At 47.0% G+C, this 24,362-nt stretch overlaps 1 protein-coding gene across 3 annotated transcripts; it reads right to left on the bottom strand.

Annotated features, from left to right (window-relative positions):
- Positions 1-705: 705 nt before the first annotated feature.
- Positions 706-23,742, bottom strand: QRICH1 (glutamine rich 1). 3 transcript variants are annotated; one of them, XM_065687121.1, is made up of 11 exons: positions 23,631-23,742; positions 22,616-22,676; positions 18,751-19,080; positions 10,029-11,051; positions 6,644-6,821; positions 5,897-6,051; positions 5,023-5,137; positions 3,637-3,745; positions 3,158-3,309; positions 2,430-2,520; positions 706-1,664 (listed from the first exon to the last, which is right to left on the bottom strand). In XM_065687121.1, exons 3-11 carry the CDS (start codon positions 19,057-19,059, stop codon positions 1,472-1,474), a joined length of 2,325 nt encoding a protein of 774 aa, XP_065543193.1. In that variant the 5' UTR covers positions 19,060-19,080; positions 22,616-22,676; positions 23,631-23,742; the 3' UTR covers positions 706-1,471. The 3 variants fall into 3 exon arrangements, with proteins under 3 accessions (XP_065543193.1, XP_065543194.1, XP_065543196.1); XM_065687122.1 differs by lacking the exon at positions 23,631-23,742 and adding an exon at positions 23,266-23,435; XM_065687124.1 differs by lacking the exon at positions 22,616-22,676.
- Positions 23,743-24,362: the final 620 nt, after the last annotated feature.

Genomic DNA, 24,362 nt, shown 5'->3' with positions numbered 1-24,362 from the left:
GCATCTATATATTTTGGAACAGGGAAAGAACATGAGATGGAGAAGCAGGGAAGACAAGTTCAAGAAGCAGAATCATCTCTCCACATCTGAGAAGCTGGTGGCACGAACAACAAGCCTGGAGTGATCTCCCATTTCAAGCATGGTTGGCTACCTGCCGGCTTCAAAAGAGCAGACTGTTAATGGTACAAAATACAGCAACCATTTAAGATGCAGCAAGGCAAGGCTAAAGGGCTGGAGGTTACGGTCATGGATGATGCCAGAAGCTACACAGCTGTGTTAAAAACTGTGACAAAGCTGTTAAATGGCAGGAGTAGGCCATGTGCTGCTCCTGGAAGGCTTTTTCCCTCCAACACCCCTCCATCATGCTGTTGGTGTGATGCGTTTGTGAAGGTGAGGAGAACGGGATTTGCCTAAGGGTGAAGCCTCACAAGCTGGCCACAGAACATTAGGACAGTCTGAGCTGGTCTCACAGACCCCATGTTCCTATCCTGACACTGAGCTTCCATCAGCAAGCAGACATTCAGGTCCTTCAGCAAAGTTTAATCACCTTCTACCTTCCTAATTTAGGTGAAAAGTCCAGCAGAGTCGAGCTGGAAAGCACAAACAGGGATGAAACCAACCAGTTTGCATACTGACCTTTATATAATGACCCCCCCACCCTCACAGCTCACTCTTCCCCAAATAAAGACACATTGTTCAATGGCATGTTGAAAAGACGTGCTCGTCATTCTTAATAAACAACTAGAGTAAGAATACATAAGAGAAACAGGGTGGTATCTTTATATGATACACAAGTGTATGTTACAAGAATTCCATCAGGCACAGGAGCCTCAAGGTTTAAGGCCTCAACGTTAGGCCAAAAAAAAACCAACAAAAAAACCAAACAGAAGTGTGGTAAAGTTTGTACTTTTAACATCTAAAAATGTCACTTAAAGGTCTGAATAGAAATCGTTGGTTTGCTTTTGTTTTTGTATAAATCACAACTGCAGTTCACTCTCTCCTCTTCCTTCCAAGATAACAGCAAATTAACGTCCAAGCACAAGAAAAGAAGATGCCTGCCTCTCCTCCACTGGCTGAGCAGGTCCATCCAGCATTCTGTGCCCTCTAGGCTGCACGTGCTCCAAGGAGACAGAGGCCCCAGCCAGCCAGGCCAATCCTGTAGGTTCATGTTTTCTACATCATAAAAAAAACACAACAACCCAGAGTCAACCAGCAGCTTTCCACAGCTCCCAGGGATATGCAGCCTCCAATGGTTCCAACAGTTTGGTGTGTTGGGTAAGGATACACAATGGGTAGGTTTTTTTTCCTTTAGATTCTTTTTAAAGAGAAGAAGCCTAAAAGGGCTTCGTAACTACACCAATAAAAAACCAAAAACTTAGGCATCTCCTTTAGTGTAAAAGTCTGTACAATTTCTCTTTGCTTGTCCCTCCCCCATCACCCTCCCCACCCCTTCTGAGCCAAGAAGGATGCCTTAGTGCATGGTGCTGGCATTAGCCACGGCAATAGCTTCCTGAATCTCTCGTATCACCAGGATCCGGGTGAGCATCTGCTCCATCTGCTCTCTGCTGATGGGCTGGATGGAATACCAGATCGGGCTGTTGGGGGCCACCACTGGCTCCGGTGTCAAGTAAAACGTGTCATTCCGGCCTTTCACACTCTGGGGGCTGTGTGAGGAAGATGAGAAATAACCAGGCTAACAGGATGTCCTGGGAGGGAGAGATCACCACACTCCTCACCCCAGCTTCACAAACCCTCACAGTGAACTTCTGGCTGATGAGACATTGCATCTAGGAGTTACATCTACAGACAACAGTGGTCCCAAAGCTTTTAGGCCAAGTCAAGGTTAAAAAGCCATAGTAATGACTACAAGGAAGTGATTTGTATTTCACACTGGTTAAGTATAACACACACACAGCTTTGCGGGTCTTTCAGAGTAAAGCAAGGATGAGGTATTTGCACAGCCAAGCTAGCTGCAGACCCATCTGTGCAGAGGAACATTTACATTCATTACAAGTCATAATTTAGAAGAGAGTCCTTTGAGGCTCCCTCCAATAAGTTGTCCTCATTTTTGCTCAGAAGCCAATTTAAATAGGACTCTAATCTCATCTCAAGTAGAGGATGCCCACAAGTCCCAGGCAGAACAGTATGCTCATTAGCAACACAGCAAACCTCTGGAGTATGAGATTAAGAGCAGCCAGTTCACAAATGAGGATTTGTCTCCTTTAAATACCACAGAAGTTCAGCTTAGGTGCAGTCAGAGTAAATTCCACCCTCTCACACCAAAACCCCTCCCCATTTTAGGTAAATTTATGCAAATATAGAAACTGTGCCAGCTATAAAACACAGCCCTGAAAACTAGGCCAGGCACAAGATGCAGCTTAACAGTCACAGAAGGCACAGCAGTGATAGACGTGAACAAGAGCTCTCACCATTTGAAGAGGTAGAAGTCATACAGCTTTATGGGACACCTCAGGGGGTTCTCTGGATTCTCAGTCTGCTCTGCATACATGTCATCTGTAACTACAAACCAGCCCCCCCCAGAAGTGTGTCAGACACTGTATAAGTACAGCACACTAAGGAGTGCCAGGCAGCACCCTGTCACCATAAAAGAGACTGTGCCAGGGCAGAAGCATCTGGTTCTAAATGCTCAAAGCATTATATGGAGAGTTCACCTTATGTCAATGCTACTGAAGATCACAACCCAGTCACATCCTTCTTTCCATTTCTCCTCTGCACAGCCCAAAATGAGAGACATCTCATTGCTGAGGCTGCAGTGCCCCAGCTAAACCCCGAGCTGGTGCTTTGAAGAGGACAGATTGTACTTACATACGGATTTTATCTGGGTTCACATAAGTCAAGGTAAGGGAAGCCCTCCCAAAGAAGTTTCTCCCTTGTTCATAAGCACTTACACCCAATAGACCCTTTGTCCATAAAAAATAAAAGTAACAAAGTTATCCTTAGCCCTTGATGAGTCCTGTATACACCCCAGGTTAAGGTTATGTCCCCAGGCTCATTATGAGAAGGTACTGCACTCTCTCACACAGAACACATGCTGCTGAGCTGAGAGTAGTTGGCAGAGCCTTGGGTTCTCATGGTTCATCCACCTCCTTCAAGCCCTGTAAGTAAACAGTCCACCCAAAACACTTGCAGACACTACCTTTCTGTCCTGTCTGGTGTATGCCAGGAGCCTTCAGATAGCGGATACTCGTGCTTTTATCCTTGGGATTAGAAGGGTTCTTCTTGGTCTGCCTCAACACCTTGGAGAAGGCCAGCTTCATGTGCTGGTCTACTGTTTTCAACAGGAAGTATCTGAGTAGCAAGAAGAGAACACAGGATCTTCAGGGGCAAGTAAAGGATACAAGACAACACCAAAGCAGTCATCTTTGCTCAGCTGAAGCTTAAACCAACACAGACTTAAAGACTTTCCAGCAGCAAAGCAGCAAACACAAGTTCAGTTTCCTCATAGCAGCTCCTTTCCTTGCTGCTCTGCATCTTTGCCTGATGAGGCTGCAGGACTCTGTGTGCTACCCCTTGGAATCCACAATTCTGCCCTAACCTAGTGCAGTAATTTCCTACCAACCTTGCCAAGGTGTCTGAAGTTTATTCCCCAAAATCCCCAAAGACCGGAGTACTTACTTTGTATTAAAAAACATCAGTGTAGTGAGCAAGGTAGAAGGGGAGTGAGCTCCCAGCTGCTTACACTCCCACAGCATCTCTTCTGTTACATGACTGGAGAGGACATAACCTGCAATAACCAGAAGTCAGCATCGTACCAGGAAACAGTCACAGCAGCAATTTGTAGTCTGTAACTACTGGAGAACATTTAAATATGAAGGGAAGGAGGATCCTCACTGGTGTAAAGGGTCACTACTGTGCAAATAACTTTAAACAGCAGGAATGGTTAGGAACCACTTGAATACATACATCAACTGCTAGTTGTGGAGGGTATGCTTCTGCAGCACGCCCATGCATACCAGCCCAGGGAGGAATAAACATGCACTTAAACAGCTTTTAATTAATGGCACAACTCCAATGCAGATGCTCCTAATCCAATAATATGTGAGAGCAGGCAGGCCAGTGTAACAAATCAGCTCTTGGCCCTGCACACAGCTTTAGTCAGCACACAGTGCCAAGTGATGTATTTTGGACACATGAGTAATCCTTTGATTCTCAGATTTTATCCTTTGTGTAAAAGAGAAATACTATACTCCAAATACACAGATAAACAGGGAAACAGACAGCATGATGAACTCTGGCACTTGGGAATGACAAAACACAGATCAAAGAGCCAGAGTGAAAACAAAAGGATTCCCAAACTCTTGTTGCTACTGAGCCACTGAGCCTGTAACATCAGCTCCCATGCTCAACACAAGCAGTAGCTTCTTCACTGATGTCGCACCAGATCAAAGGGAACGAAAGGAGGAGCAGCCAGGTTTCCTGCTCTGAAAATGCAGTTCTTAATCTAGTTCTCATACATAATAACTGTCAAAATCTCTCTCTTCTGGAAGTGTTCCCCTCGCCCCTGCTGCCATCACTTTCTCAGCCCAGGGCTGAGTTGCATTTCACTGCAGCATTCAAGGCTCTAATCACACACTGTTTTTTCCTCTGACACTTAGTTGGCCCTGCAGACCATATCCATCTGGCTACACGGCAACGTGACAGTGTTGTATTACCTCCCAAAGTTACAATACATGTCAGAGACAAGATGTATAAGTACTTCAGAAGAGAAAGCTTGATTCAGATCAAGGATCAGCTGGCTTCCAACTAAGCTACCCTCATGACACTACTAAGTCCCAACAACCTGCCTTGTGATGGGTGAGAAGTGATAGACAAATAGCCCTTGACAGGGCTAGAGCCTGACTCATGCAGTAACTCAGCAGTCACTGCAGACACAGGATTTTTCTCCCTGACAAGCAGACCCGTCCCAGGGAGATGAAGCACTTCAGAAGAGTTTCTGTTGCCATCCAGTTTAAACATCCCAAACTCCAGAAAGGCTTGAAATTCTTGAACATAAGTTCTTACCAAGAGGGGACACACGGGGCTGGACATCCTTCAGAACTTCATGCAGCCATTCAGTGAACCGAATGTAGTAGAGATCTGAAAAGATGTCATCTACTCGGCCATTTTCAAAGAGATACTGAAACAGTCACAACACAGTCCAGCACAGTCAGAGCAAGTAACTCCTACGCCAGAACTTAGCCTAAAAACCCAGTACAGGTTAGTCAAGCATTTTACAGCATAGCACTGAAAGCATTCTACTTAGAGAGAGGACCCTTGCACCAAGGCCAGCGCAGGGCAGGTAATCTCAGTTACTGTCATGAGAATGCCAGGAGAGAAAGGAAAAACAGTCTTCGAAAGTCAAACTGGTGAGACTTCACCTTTCACTTCAGTTTATTTCACATGACTGTCCTTTGCATGCTAATGTTGCAGGTTAAGGAGGGAGACAATTCTTAATTCTCCTATCAGAGTCTAGCTCCATCCTGCAGCTCTTCAGAAAGCACACTAATATTACCAGCTTAGGCTTCCCACACCACACAAAGCTAAGTTCTTGCCTGTTAAAGCTTCAACCAGATCAAGTTTGACATTGATAACTGCCTCAAGCATCATCCAACCCTCCTCCCCTGCCAAAATACCTAAAATTTATCATTCTCACCATGATCCTGAACTCAGTTATTAACAATTCTTCACAAATTTAACTCATGAGGGGAGAGCATTGCTGTGCACTGACCACATTTCATCTGGTTGGGGTTTTGTTTGTTTGTTTGTTTTTAAGCAGAGACTTTCTCTCACAAAACTTTTGTGAAGCCAGGGCCTCCATTTCTATAACAGAGAACCCTCCCTCTACATGCTGACAAGATGCATGGCTCTGCTGCACAGAGACCAGTCCTCCCCCTACCTTCTGAATGCACAGGAAGATGTAGTAGAGCACATCTGGATCATAGGGTTCACCATCACCATTTCGAGCTTCTCGTGTCATTAAGCATAGCCCGTAATTGAGCTCAGCCACAGCTGAGGAGATGAGATCCTCCTGGAACCTCAGCAGCTGGCGCCCTGGAAAACCAGAAAAAAACATGTAAGTTAAGCCATAAAGCCATATTATTTCCCCAACCTTTCAGGAATGGTTTCCCAGATCTCTGCTTTGCCATTCTATGTAGCAGGCTCAGTACTACCTCATTCTCCCAGTATGATAAACAAAACTAAAGCAAATCAGGATTGTAGGCTGTCAGATCTACTAAAAGATAAACCAGGCAAGAATCCAACAGGAAGACTCTGTCCTGCCAACTGCATGACTATTGCCTTCTTTCACCATGTCCACAATGAAACGCTGCCCTGCAGCAACAGGGAAACAGCAGCTCTGTGACTGCTCTACCAGCCTGGCTGCCACTCACAGCCATTTTGTTCCTCCATGTACCACAGTCACAGCACCCTTTGCTACTGCTCCCAGCCTGAGTGCTGGAGCTGACTGCACAGAGCTAACACCTCCCCTGAAGCATGTCCTGTGGTAGTGGAGCGGTACTGCAGAGTAAATCAAAGTTTGCATTTAAAAACAAAGGTGTGCTCTAGGGCAGTAAACAGCCAATGTTTTCGTCACTCCTAATCCCAACTTGAAAGGGAAGACAGGCCGTGTTGTCATGACACATACTTCCAATAGGTGCTAGCCTATTTTGGGCTTCTTTTTCCAGCTCTGCATTCTTGGTCTGTGCCCAGCTTTTCCACACTTCAAGCCCTTCTTCTGGCTTCAGAGAGTTTGGAAGTAGAAGTTCAGGTGAAGTCTGTGGCTGGGGTTGTGGTTCAACTTCAGCAACCTGAACAGTTTGAGCCTGTGAAAGAAAACAGTTCAGTTTGAGACAGATTCTGATATGCAGAAATTCCACAAACCCCAAGTAACACTGCAGTACCTCTAGCCCTGGGATATCAGCCTTTTGCAACACTCCTCTAATCCAAGGAGCACAATGGTTGCTGTCCAACCTGAACTGCTGCTTACAAGAGTATTTATCTCTGCAAGAACTCTTTTAGTTTGAAGGGATTTAGCAAATCCACACCACTTGCAGCTTGATGCATTCAGAGTCTTGCAGAACATCACAGGAGACCCAACAGCCACAATACCACTAAGTAGGAAGCCAGTATATTCAAAGGCAAGGATCTTTCTAGAGCCAAAGTCCTCTCAACAACAGACTTGTGGTCTCCCCTCAAACACTGAATCAGATTCACTATTGATTCTGAAGCCCAGTTTGCTCCAATGCATTTTTCTTGGCTTCAGCTAACTTGTCACTGACCCACCACTAAAGTCCGTCATCTCACTCAACCAAGAGGCACACCAGGCTCCACACAGACAGAGCACCTACAGAGATCACCAGCCCCCTGGCAAGGAAGAACAGTGAGATGCCATCAGCTCTACCAGCCACTGCTGCTCTAAGTCTGGATTGCCTTGAGCAAAGTTCTGGGTACAATGGCACATTGTACACTGGCAGTAGCATCCCTCCCACCCCTGCCCGTCGAGGGCAGGCTCTCTTCATTAGCCAGTACATAACAGACACTTTGTTCTTATCAAGAACTTAAAAGGTTACTTTATACCTCTTAGAAATTAATTGATAAACTAGAACGGCATCAAAACAGCCCTTCAGCTGCACTGCAAATTTTCTGCAATTCCCCAGTACTGCTAATAAGAGCTCGCTACTATTCTGTGAAGAGCTACTTTATGATTTACTATAGTGTCTCCAGCCCCTTTGGAAGTTCACTTCACAGCAGGACCTTAAGTCACCACAAATTACTACCTCAAACTGAAACTGATTTTATAGCCATACAGCCACACATTTGATGATGGCAGCTATCCACAAGGAGCAGTGAGCCCTCCAGCTGCACTCACCCTGTATTCTCTACTGCAACTTCTCCAGCCCATGCCACAGCAAGACTCACAGATACCTCAGTTACAACCATTAACCTGAAGCTTTACAGCCCTTAGTCAAATTCTCAGTGGCACCCTAAGAATGTCAGAGATGGCAGTCCTCACATCAGAACAGTTATGATTTGTCCTTCTTAAGAGCCACCCCAAAAATCTTTGTTATAATGAAGTAACTTTTCCTTTGATACTGCCAAGTGTCAATTATCAGTGACAGTTGCTCTGACAGTACCAGAGACCATAATGAAAATGGCCTAAAGACTGTAGTAATTCCCGTACCTTATTTAGTATAACAAAACCCAGCCACAGAGACAAAGCTCCAGCTCAGACTGGAGCATTCTGACTGCCTCTGGTCAATTCTTCTTTTCCATTAGCTCTTAACAGCTCTTTGCTTCTCAGCCTCTGCAGCACCAGCAGCAGAGGGAGGCTATGACTGGAAGAGCCCAGCTTTTATCAAGGCAGATGCTGACAAAGTTGAAGTCATCAAGCAAGCCTCTGCCTTGGAGAGGACAGGAGTCCAAGGGTGAACTGACACCCTGGCTCTGCAGGAGCTAGGACAGAGACTCCGTGTCCTCCAGAGCTCTGCCCCATTGATCTCCAGAGGGCAGGAAGCTTTCCAGAGACATCCACCTCCACCAGCCCAACCTATGGGGTGATCTGCCCTGACTCACAGACACCCTGTGCAGAGTGAGGGAGTCACACAGCCTGCACCTAATTCACTGAGCTGGCAGTTGCTTCTTAACAGACTTATGTTTCTCACAATTCAAGCTAAATAACTGCAACTTAATACACAATACAGTGTTAGAAGATGATTTCCAATTAGCCGTTAAAGAAATTATGGGGCTAATACCTCAGGAAGTATCCCAAGAACATGGCTTATACTCTTAAAAGACCCTAAAATAAGCCTAAAAGTCCTGTTTGGCAGAAAGGCAAAAACCTTTACCAACTTAGTTGGTTTAAGCAGCTGAAGGTGATGAAGTAACCTCTGAAGTACCAATACAGGGAAAAGATGAGGTAGAGAAGATTATCTGAACATGACAAAACAAGAAAACTTCAACCAAACAAGCCCCCATGTATTGCAAGAACCATAAGCTGCAGCTTAAAGTACAGCTTTATAAAAGAGGGCATCCAGGACCTGAAAGTTATCTAGAGATGTAGGGAACTCTTTTCAGTGCAGATCTTGGTGGGCTATAGCCCACAATTAACTTGGAAACAACCAGACAACTACAGAAGGTAATCCTCCTTGTCTCAGTGCTTACTGGTGAAGCAGAGGGCATATACGCTTTATAAAGCCAACAGTGTTATTTATAAACCAGAAGGAACTTATAACAACATTTATGCTAGCAAGCTTGGGTATTTTTGCCCTTATTCCATTCAGCAAAAACAGGCTGTGACAGGTCAATCACTTCACTTTCTGGTAATAAAAGATCAATGACATCCATTTGCACATATAAAAGTCCACTAATAGCCCCAGTTATTCAAGTTTTAAAAGCCAATTCAAAATAATCTATAGCTTAAAGTTAGCAATAAAGCCTTTAAAAGAAAAGCAACAAATCTGGCCGCCACATTTGCCAAGCACCATGAGGAGATGCTTGCTTGCCACTGCTCCTCACTGCTCTCTTGCACACCAGGCATTTCCCAGAAGCAGGACATGGTGTTACAGATACACCTGATCCATGAGGTTGGCTCACAACTACAGAGATTTCGACACTTCACCCTGGCACAGGATCTGCCCTGAACCCACATGCTGCATAACACAAAGTAACTGGTAAGAAGATGACTAATGTATTTGCACACCTTGCTGCACTGCAACCATCTCTGCCTGGCCACTGCAACCCCCAGGACAGCTCAGGACCTTGGAACACCTGCTATGAAGCAGCCAGCACTGAGCATGTATCTATTACTTTACACCACAAAGAGCAAGGCTGTACTTTGAGGAAGTTTTGAATCCTGTAATTATGTACCAACACATCACAGTCTGGCACCTATGAGGAGTCAAATGCCCTACAACAGGATACTGGGACAGACGCATCTCTGCTTCCCTATCAGCTGTCTGCTGCCGCCCTCCCTCTCTCCAACATTTGCAAGTTGTTAATCACAGACAGAGTGAGAAGCAGTTTTAACTTACCGAGCAAGTGACTTGTAGCTGTTGCTGCTGCTGCTGCCCCTGCTCCTGGGGTGTGGGCTGCTGCTGTTGCTGCTGCGGGTCCCATATGTGCACTGTCTGTGCTGTGTTCTGGTATGTCCCTGCCACAGCCTGCACTGCCACTGGAATGTGGATGTTGCCATTCATAAACTGTGCTGGAAAGAGCGAATTAGCAAGAGTCTGCACCACCTCCTCATGAGAGTTCTTCACTACTGAAGTACTTCCCACCATCTTGTCTTTGTCATCTTCCAGCTTCACGGTAGCCAGTGTCGTTGGCGAGCCACTGACATGGACGGCGTTGTAGGCCTCCTGAGGGATGGCAATGTGGGTTATGTTTTGCTGCTGAAGGTCACCACGTGGCTGAGCAGAGTAAACAGGGATGGTCCAAGTCTCTCCAGTGGGGCTAGTAATGGTCCCAGTGGCACTGTAAAGGTGGGCACTGTCCACTGTTAACAAGTCTGGCCTTAAAGAGACGTAGCTTTGCTGCTGGCCCTGAGGGATGGCCAGCACTGTGGCAACTGGCTGCCCTGAAATAGCATATGATACAGTGATAGGCATATCCACCTTACGCTTCTTCACGGGCTGAAGGACACTGGCAGTGCTGATCCTCCGCTCTCCCTCTCGTGGAGAACCCTGCTGGGAAGGTGGAGGTGACAGTGCCCCAACTGTTTGGATCTGTATCTGCTGGCCACCAGTAATGGCCTGTCCTGCCACGAGCTGGGCCTGGATCTGCTGGTGTTGTATGTGTTCCTCCTGTATCTCCGCAGCCTGGATCTGCTGGGCAGTCTGCACATGCTGCACTTGGATTTGAGCTGCCTGCAGCTGAGATGGGCTGGGGCTCTGAAGAGACTGATTCTGTATTGTCTGGGATGCCTGCTGCTGCGCCTGGCCTTGGATCTGCACTTGGACCTGTATTGGCTGCTCTGAAGCCTGATGGACAGTTAGCTGTGGAGAGAGCTGCTGGGCGGAGACCTGCTGTGGTGACTGCTGGACCTGGACCTGAACCTGCAACACCACCAATTCAGCAGTTAGACATAAGTAATTCAACAGCAGGGGCACCAACAGAGATGATCTACCACTGGAGGTCTATGCTCCAGGTCTTTTATGCTCAGTTTTATGATTCCATATATTAATACATCAGTAAAGACTTCAGGAAAATAGAACCAAGTTGCTCTGGAAGTGCCTGGTTGCTAACAGAGACATGGTAGATGATGCATTTGCTCAGCGCTGCACATGATCACCCTTCTCAGCACAGACAGAAGAGCGCGTGAGCTGCATCTCCATTCTCACAGCTCTGTGGGCTCAAGCCAACAGATTGCATCCTTGGGAGCCAAAAGAGTCTTCAGCACCATTTGCATTGCTAAAATGTTATTTCAGCACAGGCTCTGCAATAGCAAGACGTTAAGGTCATGCACATTACAAGTTTATCTTGCTACAAAATGCAAGAGCTTGCCTCATGTTCACTGTGCTCTAAAGATGGGTTTACTGCCTTCAGCCCCAGTTGGAGCACTTGCCAGTGACAGGCAGTAAGAAATATGGGTAAGTTGAAACCAGCACTTGACCCTTTCCAGATAAAGGACAGAAATACCATTTTGGAAGCACTCTCCAACAGTAATGCCACCCCAGCAGGTGTCAACACAGGAAGTTGCAAGCTCAACCTGAGTCTGTGTCATACACTGAGGAGCAACACTACAGCATTTGGGTTTTAAACCTCACAAGTATTTCCTTGGCAGTGATAATTAAAACCAATTTGATTTTCATTATTTACTTATTCCATTTATTGTCCAAATTACTCAGTTGTATTTTCTAGCTCACGCACTTACACAATGCTGAATAACACAGATAAATTATTTTAAGACTTGGAGCCAAACACAGTTCTTTTTATTCTAGGGGAAAACTAAAAAATAAATCACACCCTCTTGCATCAATGCTCATTTGCCCATGGTCTGTCACACCATCTAGAAGGAGCCCAGGAGCAGACTGAAAGCTAGGAGTCAGAGTGAGCCCACAACTTCATATCCCAGGCCTTGAACCCAGCCTGAGTGGCATCTCCACTGCCAGGGCACCAAGTCAGTTCTGCTCTCCTCATCCAGACACTTCCCCACTCTGTTTCCCTCATTTACAGGGCCCCTTTGTTGCATTTCCCTTGTCCTAGAAGCAATATCCCAGGTTCCCATGATCCTCTACTTCTCCAGGCTTCCTTAACACTGTCTTAAGGGAGGAAATTAATTACTCAAGCTCTCCTTTCAAACCCAACAGGGAGATGTAGCACTTTATTAGTGGCACCTATGAGAGCCATATGAAGTTTGAAGCCAAAACAGATCTATCTAGTTCCAAAACCATGCCTTCCTACTCATGTTCTCTCACCCTTTTCTACCTCACTTTCTGGAGTGAGGAAAGCTAACACAGCATTTGCACAGACACCACAGCAGCCAACCTGACAATGCCAGGAACAATCACCACACAGGTCTGCACTGCACAGACACATGAAATCTCACCTCCCAACATCACCTTAAGAAACATTAAGGATTCATTTGCCCATTAAGAGGAAAAAAAAGTAGTGTAGCAAAACACACCACTTGCAGACCAGTTTTTATAAGTCACCTCCTGTTAAGAACTAATTTTATTTCCAGGAAGAACAGGGAATTTTACAGGTTCTTGCTGGAAACTATATGCAGCATACTGCAATCCAGATGACGTGGATTTGCTATAATAATTCCTTGCAAGGTAACAAGAAACATATGAGCTTGAGTCAGCATGACAGCTTTAAAAGCTGCATCAGTGAGTGATTTGATCAGGCAGTTAACCGAAAAAGATGGACACACCTATGGGATGCTGCTTCAGTTCTATTTGATACTCTTATCATACTGCCCCCCAGCATGAGCACTGCCTTGGGCAAACAGGCCCAAGCACAGGCCTCAGTGAAGAGTCCAGGGGAAGGCAGTTCCAATTACACCTCAAAGGCAAGTATTCTCCAAAATATCTGACTTAAATTAATACTAAATACTATATTAGTGATTTTTAGAGTTCTTGTTCAAAGAATGTCCTGCAAGACAAAGGTCTCACACTGGCCAAACTAAATTCATTATTGCACTGATGTATTTTCAGTTTCACCCAAGAAACATTTACTTTACCTGCCAGGATTCAAAATAATGTCACAAAAAGAGGCACACATGTCATTTAGCCTGTACTTCTGCAGTGTGTTTTCAGAATCTGCACAGGTTGACTGAGAACTCCTTAAAAGTGCTACTGTTAACAGCCAGAGAATGAGTCCAGACTCAAAAAAGGGAAAGAAGTCAGACTCCAGCACGCCTGGAAGCTCTCTTTGCTGCACATTTCAGGTGTCATGCTTCTGACTAGAAACTGCGCCTATTTAAAAGAACACTAGAGCTCTACCTACCACACATTACCCATCCCTTGTGAATTACATATCCATTTTTAACAACCACATCTTGCCGTAGATCCCTCCCTATTTTCAAGTAGGTTGTACCCATGAGTGCTGCAATCATTTCTGATTTACAGAGTTCAACCCAGAGCTTCTTCCATTGACCTCATTGTTTAACTTGCTGTCTGAGGAAGAAAAGGACAAAGAATCACACTAAACAACAGACTCTGTACAAAGAAGAATGCTTTAAATTTACAGGCAAAGTCCAGCAGGGAGAACTTTAAATCTTCATCTTATGCTGAAGATTAAAGTGAGAACACATTATGCTGGAAATTCCTGTGTTATAATGGTGAAAGAAAGGAACTTGCCAAGTTATCGGGGTACTGAAAAACTGGTTATTGCCAGAAGTTTGGATCTAACAGCACGAGGAGAACCACTTCCCAGCAAGGCAACTTCACACAGAGAAATGCCTTTTACCATAAAACAGCTACAAGTTGGACCAAGTACCAGCTGACTGGAGAATCAGAAGTGTTGGAAGCCACACCTACACCACAATAGGGAGGGCAGAACTTTTAGGATTCCTTTAACAGAAATCTTCTGTCACATTAAGCTCCAAACCATACTGTGGCTAGACCCGAGCACATGCAAAAAGAAAGGTACTCCATGAGCATGAGAACAGCCAAAGCCTGTCTTCCAAAAGCTTTGTTTCCTCATGGTTGACAGTTACTAACAAACTCTCAAGTAGGATTCAGAGCATGTCTGCCCTGTGTGGATTCTCTGCCCAAGAAGGAATGAGGCTGCAGAACTGCACTTCTGAAGCAAGGTGAAAGAATTCCCAAGCAAAAACAAATCTCAGCCGTGGACTGACTGGATTACCTACCATTTCTCAAACCCTAACTCCAAATGAGCACACGCCCACACACCAACTCTCACAGGCATGGATTGTCTGAGATCTACCTTGCCCCAGAGCACCTGACAGGCTCTCAGATGTCTCTTCTCACAAACATATCTTGGGTTTTGAAGCTACACGCACACTAGAAGCGGCAGGATAGACCAAGAGCAGACCTTCAGAGCAGGACTGACCTGCTGAGGTGTACACACTACACATTCCAGACAACTATTTCAAACTTAGGTCTGCTCTTGCCCACTTGCCAAGACAGGCAAACACCCGGACACAAGACTGCATCTTATGGCTTAGTATCATCTAAAGGGAATCCCAAACAGGCTCCAAACCTACAAGATGTAAGGGGGGGCAGGTGGCAAATCCAATGCCCTCCAAAATGTAACCTCAAACTTCCACACCTGAGCAAGGTGACAGCAACCAAACACTTGCACAAAAAGGGGAGAGCTGGAAAAGAGCTATCTCCTCATTTTTCGGCAAATTTAAGGAAAGAAAGCTTAACATACACTTCCCTCAACAACAGTCCTAAGCTAAAGCGATTCCAGCATTAAAAACTAGCACTGCAATAAAGAGTTCCTCCTAATGTTACGCCAGAAAGCACACGTACAAGTACAAACCAGATCTGAGTATAGAAGAGGTGAAAAGACTGATCACTGAAGTAGCAGGAAATGTTGGAACTTGTTATTCAACTACTTTACAGGAAGTCCTTTGCTATCTAAGTAAACAAGGCCTATGGGGAGTGTACAAGTCAGCTTTTCAGAACAACTGCCAGACAGATTCTCACTCCAGGTTTTTCCTCTGCTCATTCATCAACATCAAAGAGAAAATTCCACAGGCCAAATTAGGCCTTGCGTGTGTTTGAACAGTTACAATATCAAGATTATGTTGTCAAGCTTTACACTGGGGTAGGATTTAGGTTTAAGGCAGTTAACGTGAGGCAGGGAAAACAAACCAGCTTGCTTCTCAAAAAGGAACCTGCTCCCACAGACAAGAAGGTGCTACCTTGAAAACACCATTCTTGACTACAACCACTCTTTGAAGTGGCATGCTCAGCCCTAGCAAATGCTGATTAATACTACGTGCTACTCTAATACCATATCAGGATGCTTTGCAAAGGTAAGCAAACAGGACCTGTATCTTCAGGCTAAACTTCAAAACCAGCACTGAGGTAGAGGAAGTGCACCCATCAGAAGCAAAGGGAATATGTATTCTGTTCAGAGCCAGAGATAAGATTTTCTCCCGAGCTACTTAAGTGCATCTTTCCCTGCTTTATGTCATTAACAATGGTCTGCAGTCATAAAATAGGCTGGGGGAGGACTGAAGCATCTGAACAGTAAACACACAAGGAATTAAGCAATTAAAGGTCTAAGCATTAACTGCAAGGCATTTTACACCAGCATTTAACCATCCCCTTTATAGTTTAGTGATCTTGTTCACCCATAGTACCTTCTCCTCAAGCCCTGTTTGAGGAGCTCTTGCCACCTACCACCAGACACCTGCGTTAATAACTAGCTGAAACTGAGGATCTTCCCACACACACTGTTTGTGTCCTAAGCAAAGATACTTTGTCCTCTGGTATTTTTTCAGTTTCCTCTGTTATTCTTTCAATTGTTTTCTTGCAGAAGAGGAAGAAGCAAAAGAGGTTCACTGACCTCTGCAGGAAAACTGTATTCAGTAAGCAAGTCAGAGCTAACACCTCACTGGCACCATCAATTTGATGGCCTCAACGCACAAGCCCAACCAACAACATGCTCACCAAAGGCAGAGCTGACAAAACTCTTACTTGACTGGAGCAAAATACAGCCCTTGCCAGCCACCCCCTGATGCAGCACAGGGAATGACAGCTTGACATACTGAACTCCTTAAAACAGCACCACTGCAATACTGGGCACAGAAGGAACTCCAAGACACTTGCACTGCAGCTCGGTGTCTATAACCCAAGAGTTGCATCCACTCAGCCTTTAAAATAAACATTTGGCAACAGCCTGTTGAACCTTTTAAGCAGGAAAACCCTAAGGTAGCAACTTCTTCCAACAGGAAATGTGTTTTGCCAGGATAAATAAAAGCAGTCAACAGTCATACAGTGTCTTTGGTTGTTCACAGCAAGTAACATCTAGGATGAAACTTGAGCACTGTCTATCTTTATGATGGTACAGTTGTCATCAGCACTTCACCCGTTGTCACCTGCCTGGTCATATTATTAGTCACCTTCAGCCCCACTGTCACATTGCCAGATATAAACAGACATTCAAAGGGTCTTCCACTCATTTGCAATTGGATTAGCAAGAAATAAAGAGATTATCAAGTCAAGTACCAGGAATGACATAAGTCTGGCTTCAATGGGTGACCAAAATTGCTCACAATAAAACATAAGTAAGTATTTCAGCTGAATCTGGTGCCCAGCTCTAGTGGGACACTGTCACCTCCAGAGTCACCACAAGACTCAGCCCTGTTCAGACACAAAGCTCTGCTACCGCTGCCACAGCAACACTGTTGAGACAGGTAAGCACTAACTTACGACTTTTAACATAAAACACATCTCGGTAAAAGATCTTGAAAGACAGAAAAACATCCTTGCAAAGGGGTAAAGACATTTCTCTCCACTCCATCCTTACCAAAAACCTTCATTTCTGAGCTAGCTGCTCAAAACCACTTGAATTCAGCTGTAGCAGTATCTAGTACCAGTTGTGCCACCTCTGTTCAGGGGGCTGCAACATCCTCAAGTGAGCAGCAGGGAAGGCAACAAAAACACTAACTCCGAGCTGTGCTGACAAATGAGAACATGGGTAATTTAAAGCAGAGTCACATCAAAGCCAAGGTGGGGAGAACAGACACTGTTCTTTAGGAATGCTGCTGAAATCTTTACTTCCACCAGGTATGTTTCACATGCAGGCTAATGCCACTTGGTTTCAAACCAAGAACAGGTCCCTGGCAGCAACTCCACAGTTCTTTTCAAGAAGGTCAGGAGATTGCTTTTCTCTGGAGTATATGATACCTGACCTCCCTCCCTATCTCTGTTATGAGAAGACTTGCAAGGGTCAAGCCTGAACTTTGAGCAGTTTTGAAAGGAGGCAGCAGAAGGGGAGGGGACAACAGATACCTTCTGACTTTTACAATTGGTCTGGGGACTCTCCACATCTTCAAGGCTGAGGCACCCAGAAGCCAACCCTTTTAGTTCTTCTACTACAAAATGAAGCCACTTCCCTAAAATGTGCTATCTGGCAGAACCAAACCCACCCCTGGATCAGTTTGAATAGAGCCATGCAGAGATCCAAGCCCTGTCTGTGAGACTGTAGAGGCTTTTATCCTTCAAAATCCTTGCAACACACATTACTGTGGGGCAACAGGTTACAGAAGTCCCTTTTAAGCATTCATTTATTCAACAGAGAGAGTAATTGGAGATGAGCTGCCCAGTGAAAGACGTAAGTTTGTCTTTGCTGTAGGATAAAAGCAGACAAGCCAGCTGCTAGTGCAGGTCTGCTGCACTGCAGCAAGTTCACACTACTTTATCTCTACTCATTTGTGCTTCCATACCCTCATTTGTTGCAAAACAGGAGAGCTCACAACTTCACATTCATGTTACAGAAAGCAGAAAGATTTCTATCTGAAGTGTACCAGAATTAAAGCTGTCAGATTTCAGCTGTTTGGAGACATACCATAAGAAACCCTTAGTAAATGCCCTGCCACCTATGAACTCTTTGAGTTACAAACTCTGTTTGAGGATCAAAATTATATGTTCAGGGTTGGGTTTTTCCCCCTCTCTGGTGCTATATTTGCTCATTTAATAATTAATAAAAAATACTGCAATACATAATAAAACAAATAATGGAAAAAACTCCTTCCATTGTGCAAAAGGATCATGTATCTTGACAGATATGCATCTTTTAAGAGTTCCTTTCCTGAAAGGCATCTTCCCCTGGTTCATACCATCACTTCGCTCCCCTGCATCTCCCCTCACTTACAAGCCAATTCAGGAACTACAACTTTTAGAATGTTCAAGCAAACCCTGATTTCATTAAAGAAAGGATTGAGAGCCCACAGCCACCCCAAACAACCAGAGAGAGTAAGACCAGCAGAGGGGGGTGGTATTTATAGCAGCTTCACACAGAGTACGGGGCACTGGGGAGCTGTGTACATGCCGGAACTGTCAACCATATCTCCACCAGGTTACACCATCACATTGCTACGCGTGCTGCTGCTCCTCCTGCAGCAGGGCTCAATGGAGGCACAGGCAAGAGAGACATTTACTACCAAATTCCTTAAATGAAAGGGAAATAGTGCTGTTCTATATAAAGTTAATGAGCCTCGCTTTGCCAAGTGCTTGCCTGTGGTTTCAGGTTAGACAGTAGCTGGCCCTGAACACTGCTCCAGGGCTTAGCAAGTCATACGTACATTTAGATATGATTTAAGATGCTTACCTGGACTTGCTGGGGTTGCTGAACCTGTATCTGCTGCTCTGGTTGAGTTTGCTGCTGGACACTGGTTGTCACAGGACAAGCAAGTTCAAGCAAAGACCCAGCCACCTCTGTGCTGTCCGTGTAAATGCAGTTGCCACCCTGCTGATACACCATGGTGGTGGTAGCTGTCTGCTGGAACTCCTGCAGAGCTTCCGGGCCCTTGGAAGCAAGGGAGTCCAGGAACTCCTTCATCCTGTGCTGGGGGATTGTTCGTGCCTTCACACGGATGTATTCTTCAAAAGAAATGGTGTTCTCCAGAGAATTATTCATATTGCAAGGTCCTCAGGGTTCCTTAAGGAAAGAGAAAGTGAAAGTCTGAACTGCAGCTCTCCTTTGATACAAGGATACTCCTGACTCCAGTAACCATATGAAAATTGGCAAACATGCAGAGCCAGATGCCTGAGACAGATGCTTTAGTTTTACAAGGCATCTCGTGCTACTACACATTGCTCAGATTAACCCTGAGCAGCTCAGGGACGTCTGAACCATAACCAGGTGTAACTGTGGTACTACTCAAAGAGCTCACTGCTATGTAACATCTTCTAGTGTTGTACTTCCCCCAGATCAGGCAAGTCCCACAACAGATGAACTCAAGTCTCCCATCTTGTCTGTTTGCAGCATGCAGTATTAGTGAGAGAAGCTCAGAAATCAATAGCTGTGGACCTGCTCTGCAGCCACAGAGGTGGGAGAACCGAGCAGTACGTTCTATTGGACCATGCAGTTCTATTCTAGGCGGCTAATGGGAAGCACAACGGAAGAGCAACAGATGCAGCATTCAGCCCGCTGCTATTAGGACTAGGGCAGCTTATTGATCTGAACATAGCAAGCAAAAGGAGAGTGCTTGAATCAAGAGATTCCTCAAATGGGGTACAACACACACGGAGGAAACAGAGCTCTGGAAGTGACAAAGGCAGCAGCAGCAGCAGGTTTTGATGTTCTTTAATATAGGGAGAAGTTAACATGAAACATGCCGTGTTTGACAACAAAAGAGAGAAAGGAAAAGAAATCAGGTGATCAGTAAGTAAAAGCAAGAAAAAAAAACCACCACAACAAAGCTGACTCCACCTGAGCACATTAGAAAGCTCTGGGGTATGCTCTGACAGCATTGACTTATCTTGTTTAAAGCCACAAATGGAGTTTGCAGTGAGTAAAACACTGGTTGTTTCTAAGGCACTAATTAGTCTTGATAACAGATGAAGAGGTTTGAGCTGTAACACTACCAGATATTGAGATAGTTGTGAAAAGATGTGAAACAACACAAGGTTAGGACTAGAAGAGGTGATTCAGTACTACTAGATCAAGCTGTCAAAAGGAGGAAAAGGGACAAACATCATATATGTACATTACGTCTGTAAGTTCTAAAGAGAATAGGGACAAAAGCAGAACTTTTTGTATCATTTTACCACTATTTAACCAAATGGAACCAAGACAGATATACATGGTTGACCATAAGAGTGCAACAACCTGCGTGAAAACACTAGTTCCAGGCTCCCAGTGGAACCCAAGTGTATTCCACGAGTCCAGCCCCAGTTCCCACCAGGATCAGTGGGAGCCAGAGCAAATCCTGACCACTCTTCACCCTTACGTGACAGCAGTCTCAGCACACACAGGTTTTGTTTACACGGAAAGGTTCATGGCTACTGCGCTGGACCAGGCTCAGAGGAGAAAGAATGAATATCAAAGGTAAGGGGGACACACATGAGGCAACTCGTGCTCTATTTGTAGTCTGTGGAGTTATTAAGCAACAATTGTTGCTATAAGACATTACTATAGAAAATACTCTTAAAACATCCATCAACATTTATAGCAGAAAGCATCAGTTCACAATATCCATCTTGTAAATCCAACAGCTCTTCAACAATCAGCACAGAGCCCACAGCTAGACAGAAAAAGAGTTCTCCTGCCTTGCAGAGAGTCTGGTATGGCATATTTTCAAGCCAGTTCCATATGACAGAGCCAGTAAGACTATTCACTTAGTTGCAGTAGAGCCAGCGAGACTATTGACTTAAGTTGCTCCTCCAGGAGCCACCCAAGAGTACCCTACACGTCCACAGGACACATTATTGACACATTATTAACCTTTCCCCCAAGTGACTGCATGTCCAGGGAGAATCCAGTAGAGAACAGCCTTGTTAATGCATCCCCAGTGACTCAGGACCTACACCAGATATACTCAAATGCATCTGCATCTAAGATGCTCTGTTACATACTCTGAAGTGGGAAGAGATTTTAAGCTATTAACTTGTCCCCATTTTCTACTTGGAGCTTGCAAACATTTGACTTCAATACTACAGTGAGGTTTGCAGAAGAGCACAATCATTCTGTATGCCCACCTTGAGTTGCACCAGCAGACACAGGTTTCAGAGGGAAGACTCTCCTGAGGAATAAGCCTCAAGACCACCACACTGGGAACCCAGGTGTGAACACTACAGGGTTTGAGATGATCTGCTCTTCAACAGCAAGCTGCTGCTGAACAGGATGCCCTCCCCTCTCAGCATAGGTCCTGCCTTCTCCCTTGAATCCTGCATTGGTGCTTATTATGTTGCAGCAACTCGGGGAATAGCTCTTCACCTTCTGTTCATCTTCTTTAGGGAGACAGTGGGGAGGTCAGCAGGGCCACTGCTTTCAGCAGCAACTACCCATTAACCTTCATTTTTACTTAGGAACTCAAGCCCTTCTGCCAAGAGCTACTCAGACACATCCTGCTTCTGTGCAGCAGAGACCAGAAGCCACCAGAAACCCAGATGCACAAGCAGCAGGCCCAAATGTAAAGAGGTCCACCACCAAAGCATCACCTACCTCTTTCAACCACCAAGAAGTGGAACAAACCCAGCACTAGTTTCTTAGCTAGAAATCCCTGACCCTGCTTAGCTGCTCCATCTTAATTACTTCTTTTTAGCCATCAAAATCAAGAGCCTACTAGGCTAGTCTTCCCTGACCAGCAAATATTCCTCTGTCACAAGCTGTCAGAAGGTATCTCTCTTCTACCATGGAAAGTCCTTTACACTTGAAGTTACTACACTAAGAGCCACCAGTGACCAAAACCAGTGAGATGCTCACATGAGCCACAACAGCACTCACAGACCCATGCAGGCATCAGAACCCCACTGCCCCATGTGGCATCTGTTCTTGCTCTGCAGCAGCAGCAGGATCTTCCTTTGGTTTTGTCTACAGTTCTGGCAATTAGAAAGGAGCAAAACATGCTGCAGGTAACATCACAGGCTGGAGTGTGCTTCTCCACAAGTTGTTCCTGTCAGTCTGGAGGCTCTTTGGGGTTATTTAACCAAAAGCACTGAGCCACCCAAACCTGCACACCACAAAGCCCCATGAGCAGCAGAGGTACCAGGTCTAGATGAAGATTCAGGAGAGTAACACTGTACTCCCAGAAGCTTTGTTCATTAAAACCCAATCCACCTGTATTTATGGCAGAAAGCCTCTTTTAAGGCTCAGGTGCGCGCTCAACAAGGTTTTGTAGGTCAACATACACAGCTTGCTGCTGCAGCCACCACTTTTACTGTTAGTTATTAAAACACACTGATTTAGGCATTCCATTTATCCTGTAGACACACATCAGAAACAGCAAACACCCATCACTAGATCTCAGCAGCATGATTTTAACACTGAAGTCTGAAATCAAACAGCATCCAGGCAACAAGCTTTCTCTGCTAAAGGGAGGGAATTCATGACCATGGCATTTTTTTCCCAGGGAATAAGTTCAAGAAACTCTTTGAAGATCATGAGCACATACGGTTAGTTCATAAAACTTAAGACTGAGGTTACTGAAAACACACACACAACTTGCAGCATGTGGACAATCTGGACTCACCAGTCACCATGTTGCATGTATTTCTGCTGCTCTTGTCCTGAGCTCTTAGACTTGTAACGTTCTGGAGAAGACAGAACAAAGAAGCTCTTTCCATCCCCAGTTCCTCTTTTCTTTATTAAAGCCATTTTATTTTTAATATGTAATCCATTAAGAGAAAAAACAAAAGAAAAGAACCCCCAGGACAGACAGATATGATCATCCACGCAGCCAGCGGCTCCTACTGAGGAACTGCGAGGTGCCAAATTTGTAACCATTGTGTCCCTCGGCCTGACCGGCGTGCCCGGGGACGAGCACAGCTGTGACAGGGCGCAGAGCACTCAGACCCTGCGGTGCCCGGCGCAGCGCAGCCGGTGACACCGGACTTACTGCAACACAGAACTTAGAACAAGGCAGCAGCAGCAGTGACCGGATCCAGAGGTCCCCCCCGCTCGTGTGCCCGGCGCTGCCCCGAGGAGCCACCCAGCCCAGCCGAGGCGAAGCTCCATATTTAGCCCCTGAGATCATGGGCCGCGGCTCAGCCTCTGCCCCAGCGCTGCCCGGGCCGCTCCCGCCGCCTTTGTTCCCCGGCGGGGCGGCCGGCACCGGGCCTACGGGAGGAGGAGGAGGAGGAGGCGGAGGCGAAGCCGCCACCCCCCCCTCCACACACTCACTCCCCGCCGCCATGTTGGGGGCTTCGCAGGGGACGGCGGCCGCCGAGGGCCGCGCCGAGGCCGCGCCTTCCGGTGCCCGCGCGGGGAAAGGGCCGCCCCGCGGAGGGGGGGGAACGAAGCGGGGACGCGCCCGGTGCAAGGGGAAGGCGGGGGGGTAAACGAGCAGCGGGAGCGCCGCGCGCGTGCACGGCCGAGCTGCGCGCGTCCCCGCGGGCGGGGCCTCCACCCCCCTCCCCGGGCCCGCGCCGCCCCCGGAACCACCGCCGCCGCCTCCCCAACGGGAGGCCCCGCCCGGCCCCGCCGCCGCGCGGCGCACACCCCGGCCTGGCGGCTCCGCGGTGCACCGCGACCCGGCCCCGCCTCACCCCGGCCCTGCTGCCGCCGTCGCACCGCGCCGCTGCCGCCACCTCGGCCCCGAGTCTTTTCCCCTCACAGCTCCCTGGGCGCCATCTTACATTCAACCCCCCGCAGCCAATCAGCGCGTGGCTCCAACCTCGCGAGAGCGCACCAACCAACTCCCGCGACAGCTCGGCGAGCCGGCCCGCCCCGCACCTTAAAGGGGCCGCGCCCCGGTTCGGTGGGGAGCGCAGATTGCGATGGCGCTGAGGAGTGAGGGGGGCGCTCCCGGTGTCCGTGCGGGGGCTTGGAACGCCACCCGACGCGGGGTCCCATGGAGCCGCCGGGAGGGGACCAGATCGGCCGCCACCCCCCCACCCCGCAACAGCCGGGGCGCGGTCCCTCATCGCCCTATAGCTGGCCGAGACCCCGCGCAGCGGCTCCGCGGGGAGGGCGCTGGGGCTTCCGCGGCCGATACCGGCGGTGGCCGCGCTCTGCCCCTGCCTGCGGGCGGGACCGACGAGCGAAGGGTCCCCCAGCATCATGAGGCCGAGCCGGGGCTGCTTTAACGTGCCCATGTGCTCGGCGCGGTCTCCCCGTCCCCGCTGCCGCTTAAGGTGGCCCGTGGGGCCGGGCTGAGCCCCCCGCACCCGCGGCAGGGCCGGGCTCCCGGTTACGGGGTCAGGGCAGGGAGCACACACCGGTGCCACGGGGGTATCCCCGAGACCCCTATCCCGGGGCCGGGCACGGGCCCCCCCATC

The sequence above is a fragment of the Lathamus discolor genome, chromosome 7, assembly GCF_037157495.1.
Source record: "Lathamus discolor isolate bLatDis1 chromosome 7, bLatDis1.hap1, whole genome shotgun sequence".
Lineage (NCBI taxonomy): Eukaryota > Metazoa > Chordata > Aves > Psittaciformes > Psittacidae > Lathamus > Lathamus discolor.
This window is presented reverse-complemented; position numbering and strand designations above follow the sequence as displayed.

Bases quoted from the DNA above. Each gene is read 5' to 3' on its own strand.
- QRICH1 (XM_065687121.1), bottom strand. From the start codon at position 19,059: ATGAATAATTCTCTGGAGAACACCATTTCTTTTGAAGAATACATCCGT. The intron at 11,052-18,750 runs GTAAGCATCTTA...GTGGTGTTGCAG, and splicing joins AGCAACCCCAGCAAGTCCAG to GTTCAGGTCCAGGTCCAGCA. The intron at 5,138-5,896 runs GTAGGGGGAGGA...TGACTGTTTCAG, and splicing joins TCTTCCTGTGCATTCAGAAG to TATCTCTTTGAAAATGGCCG.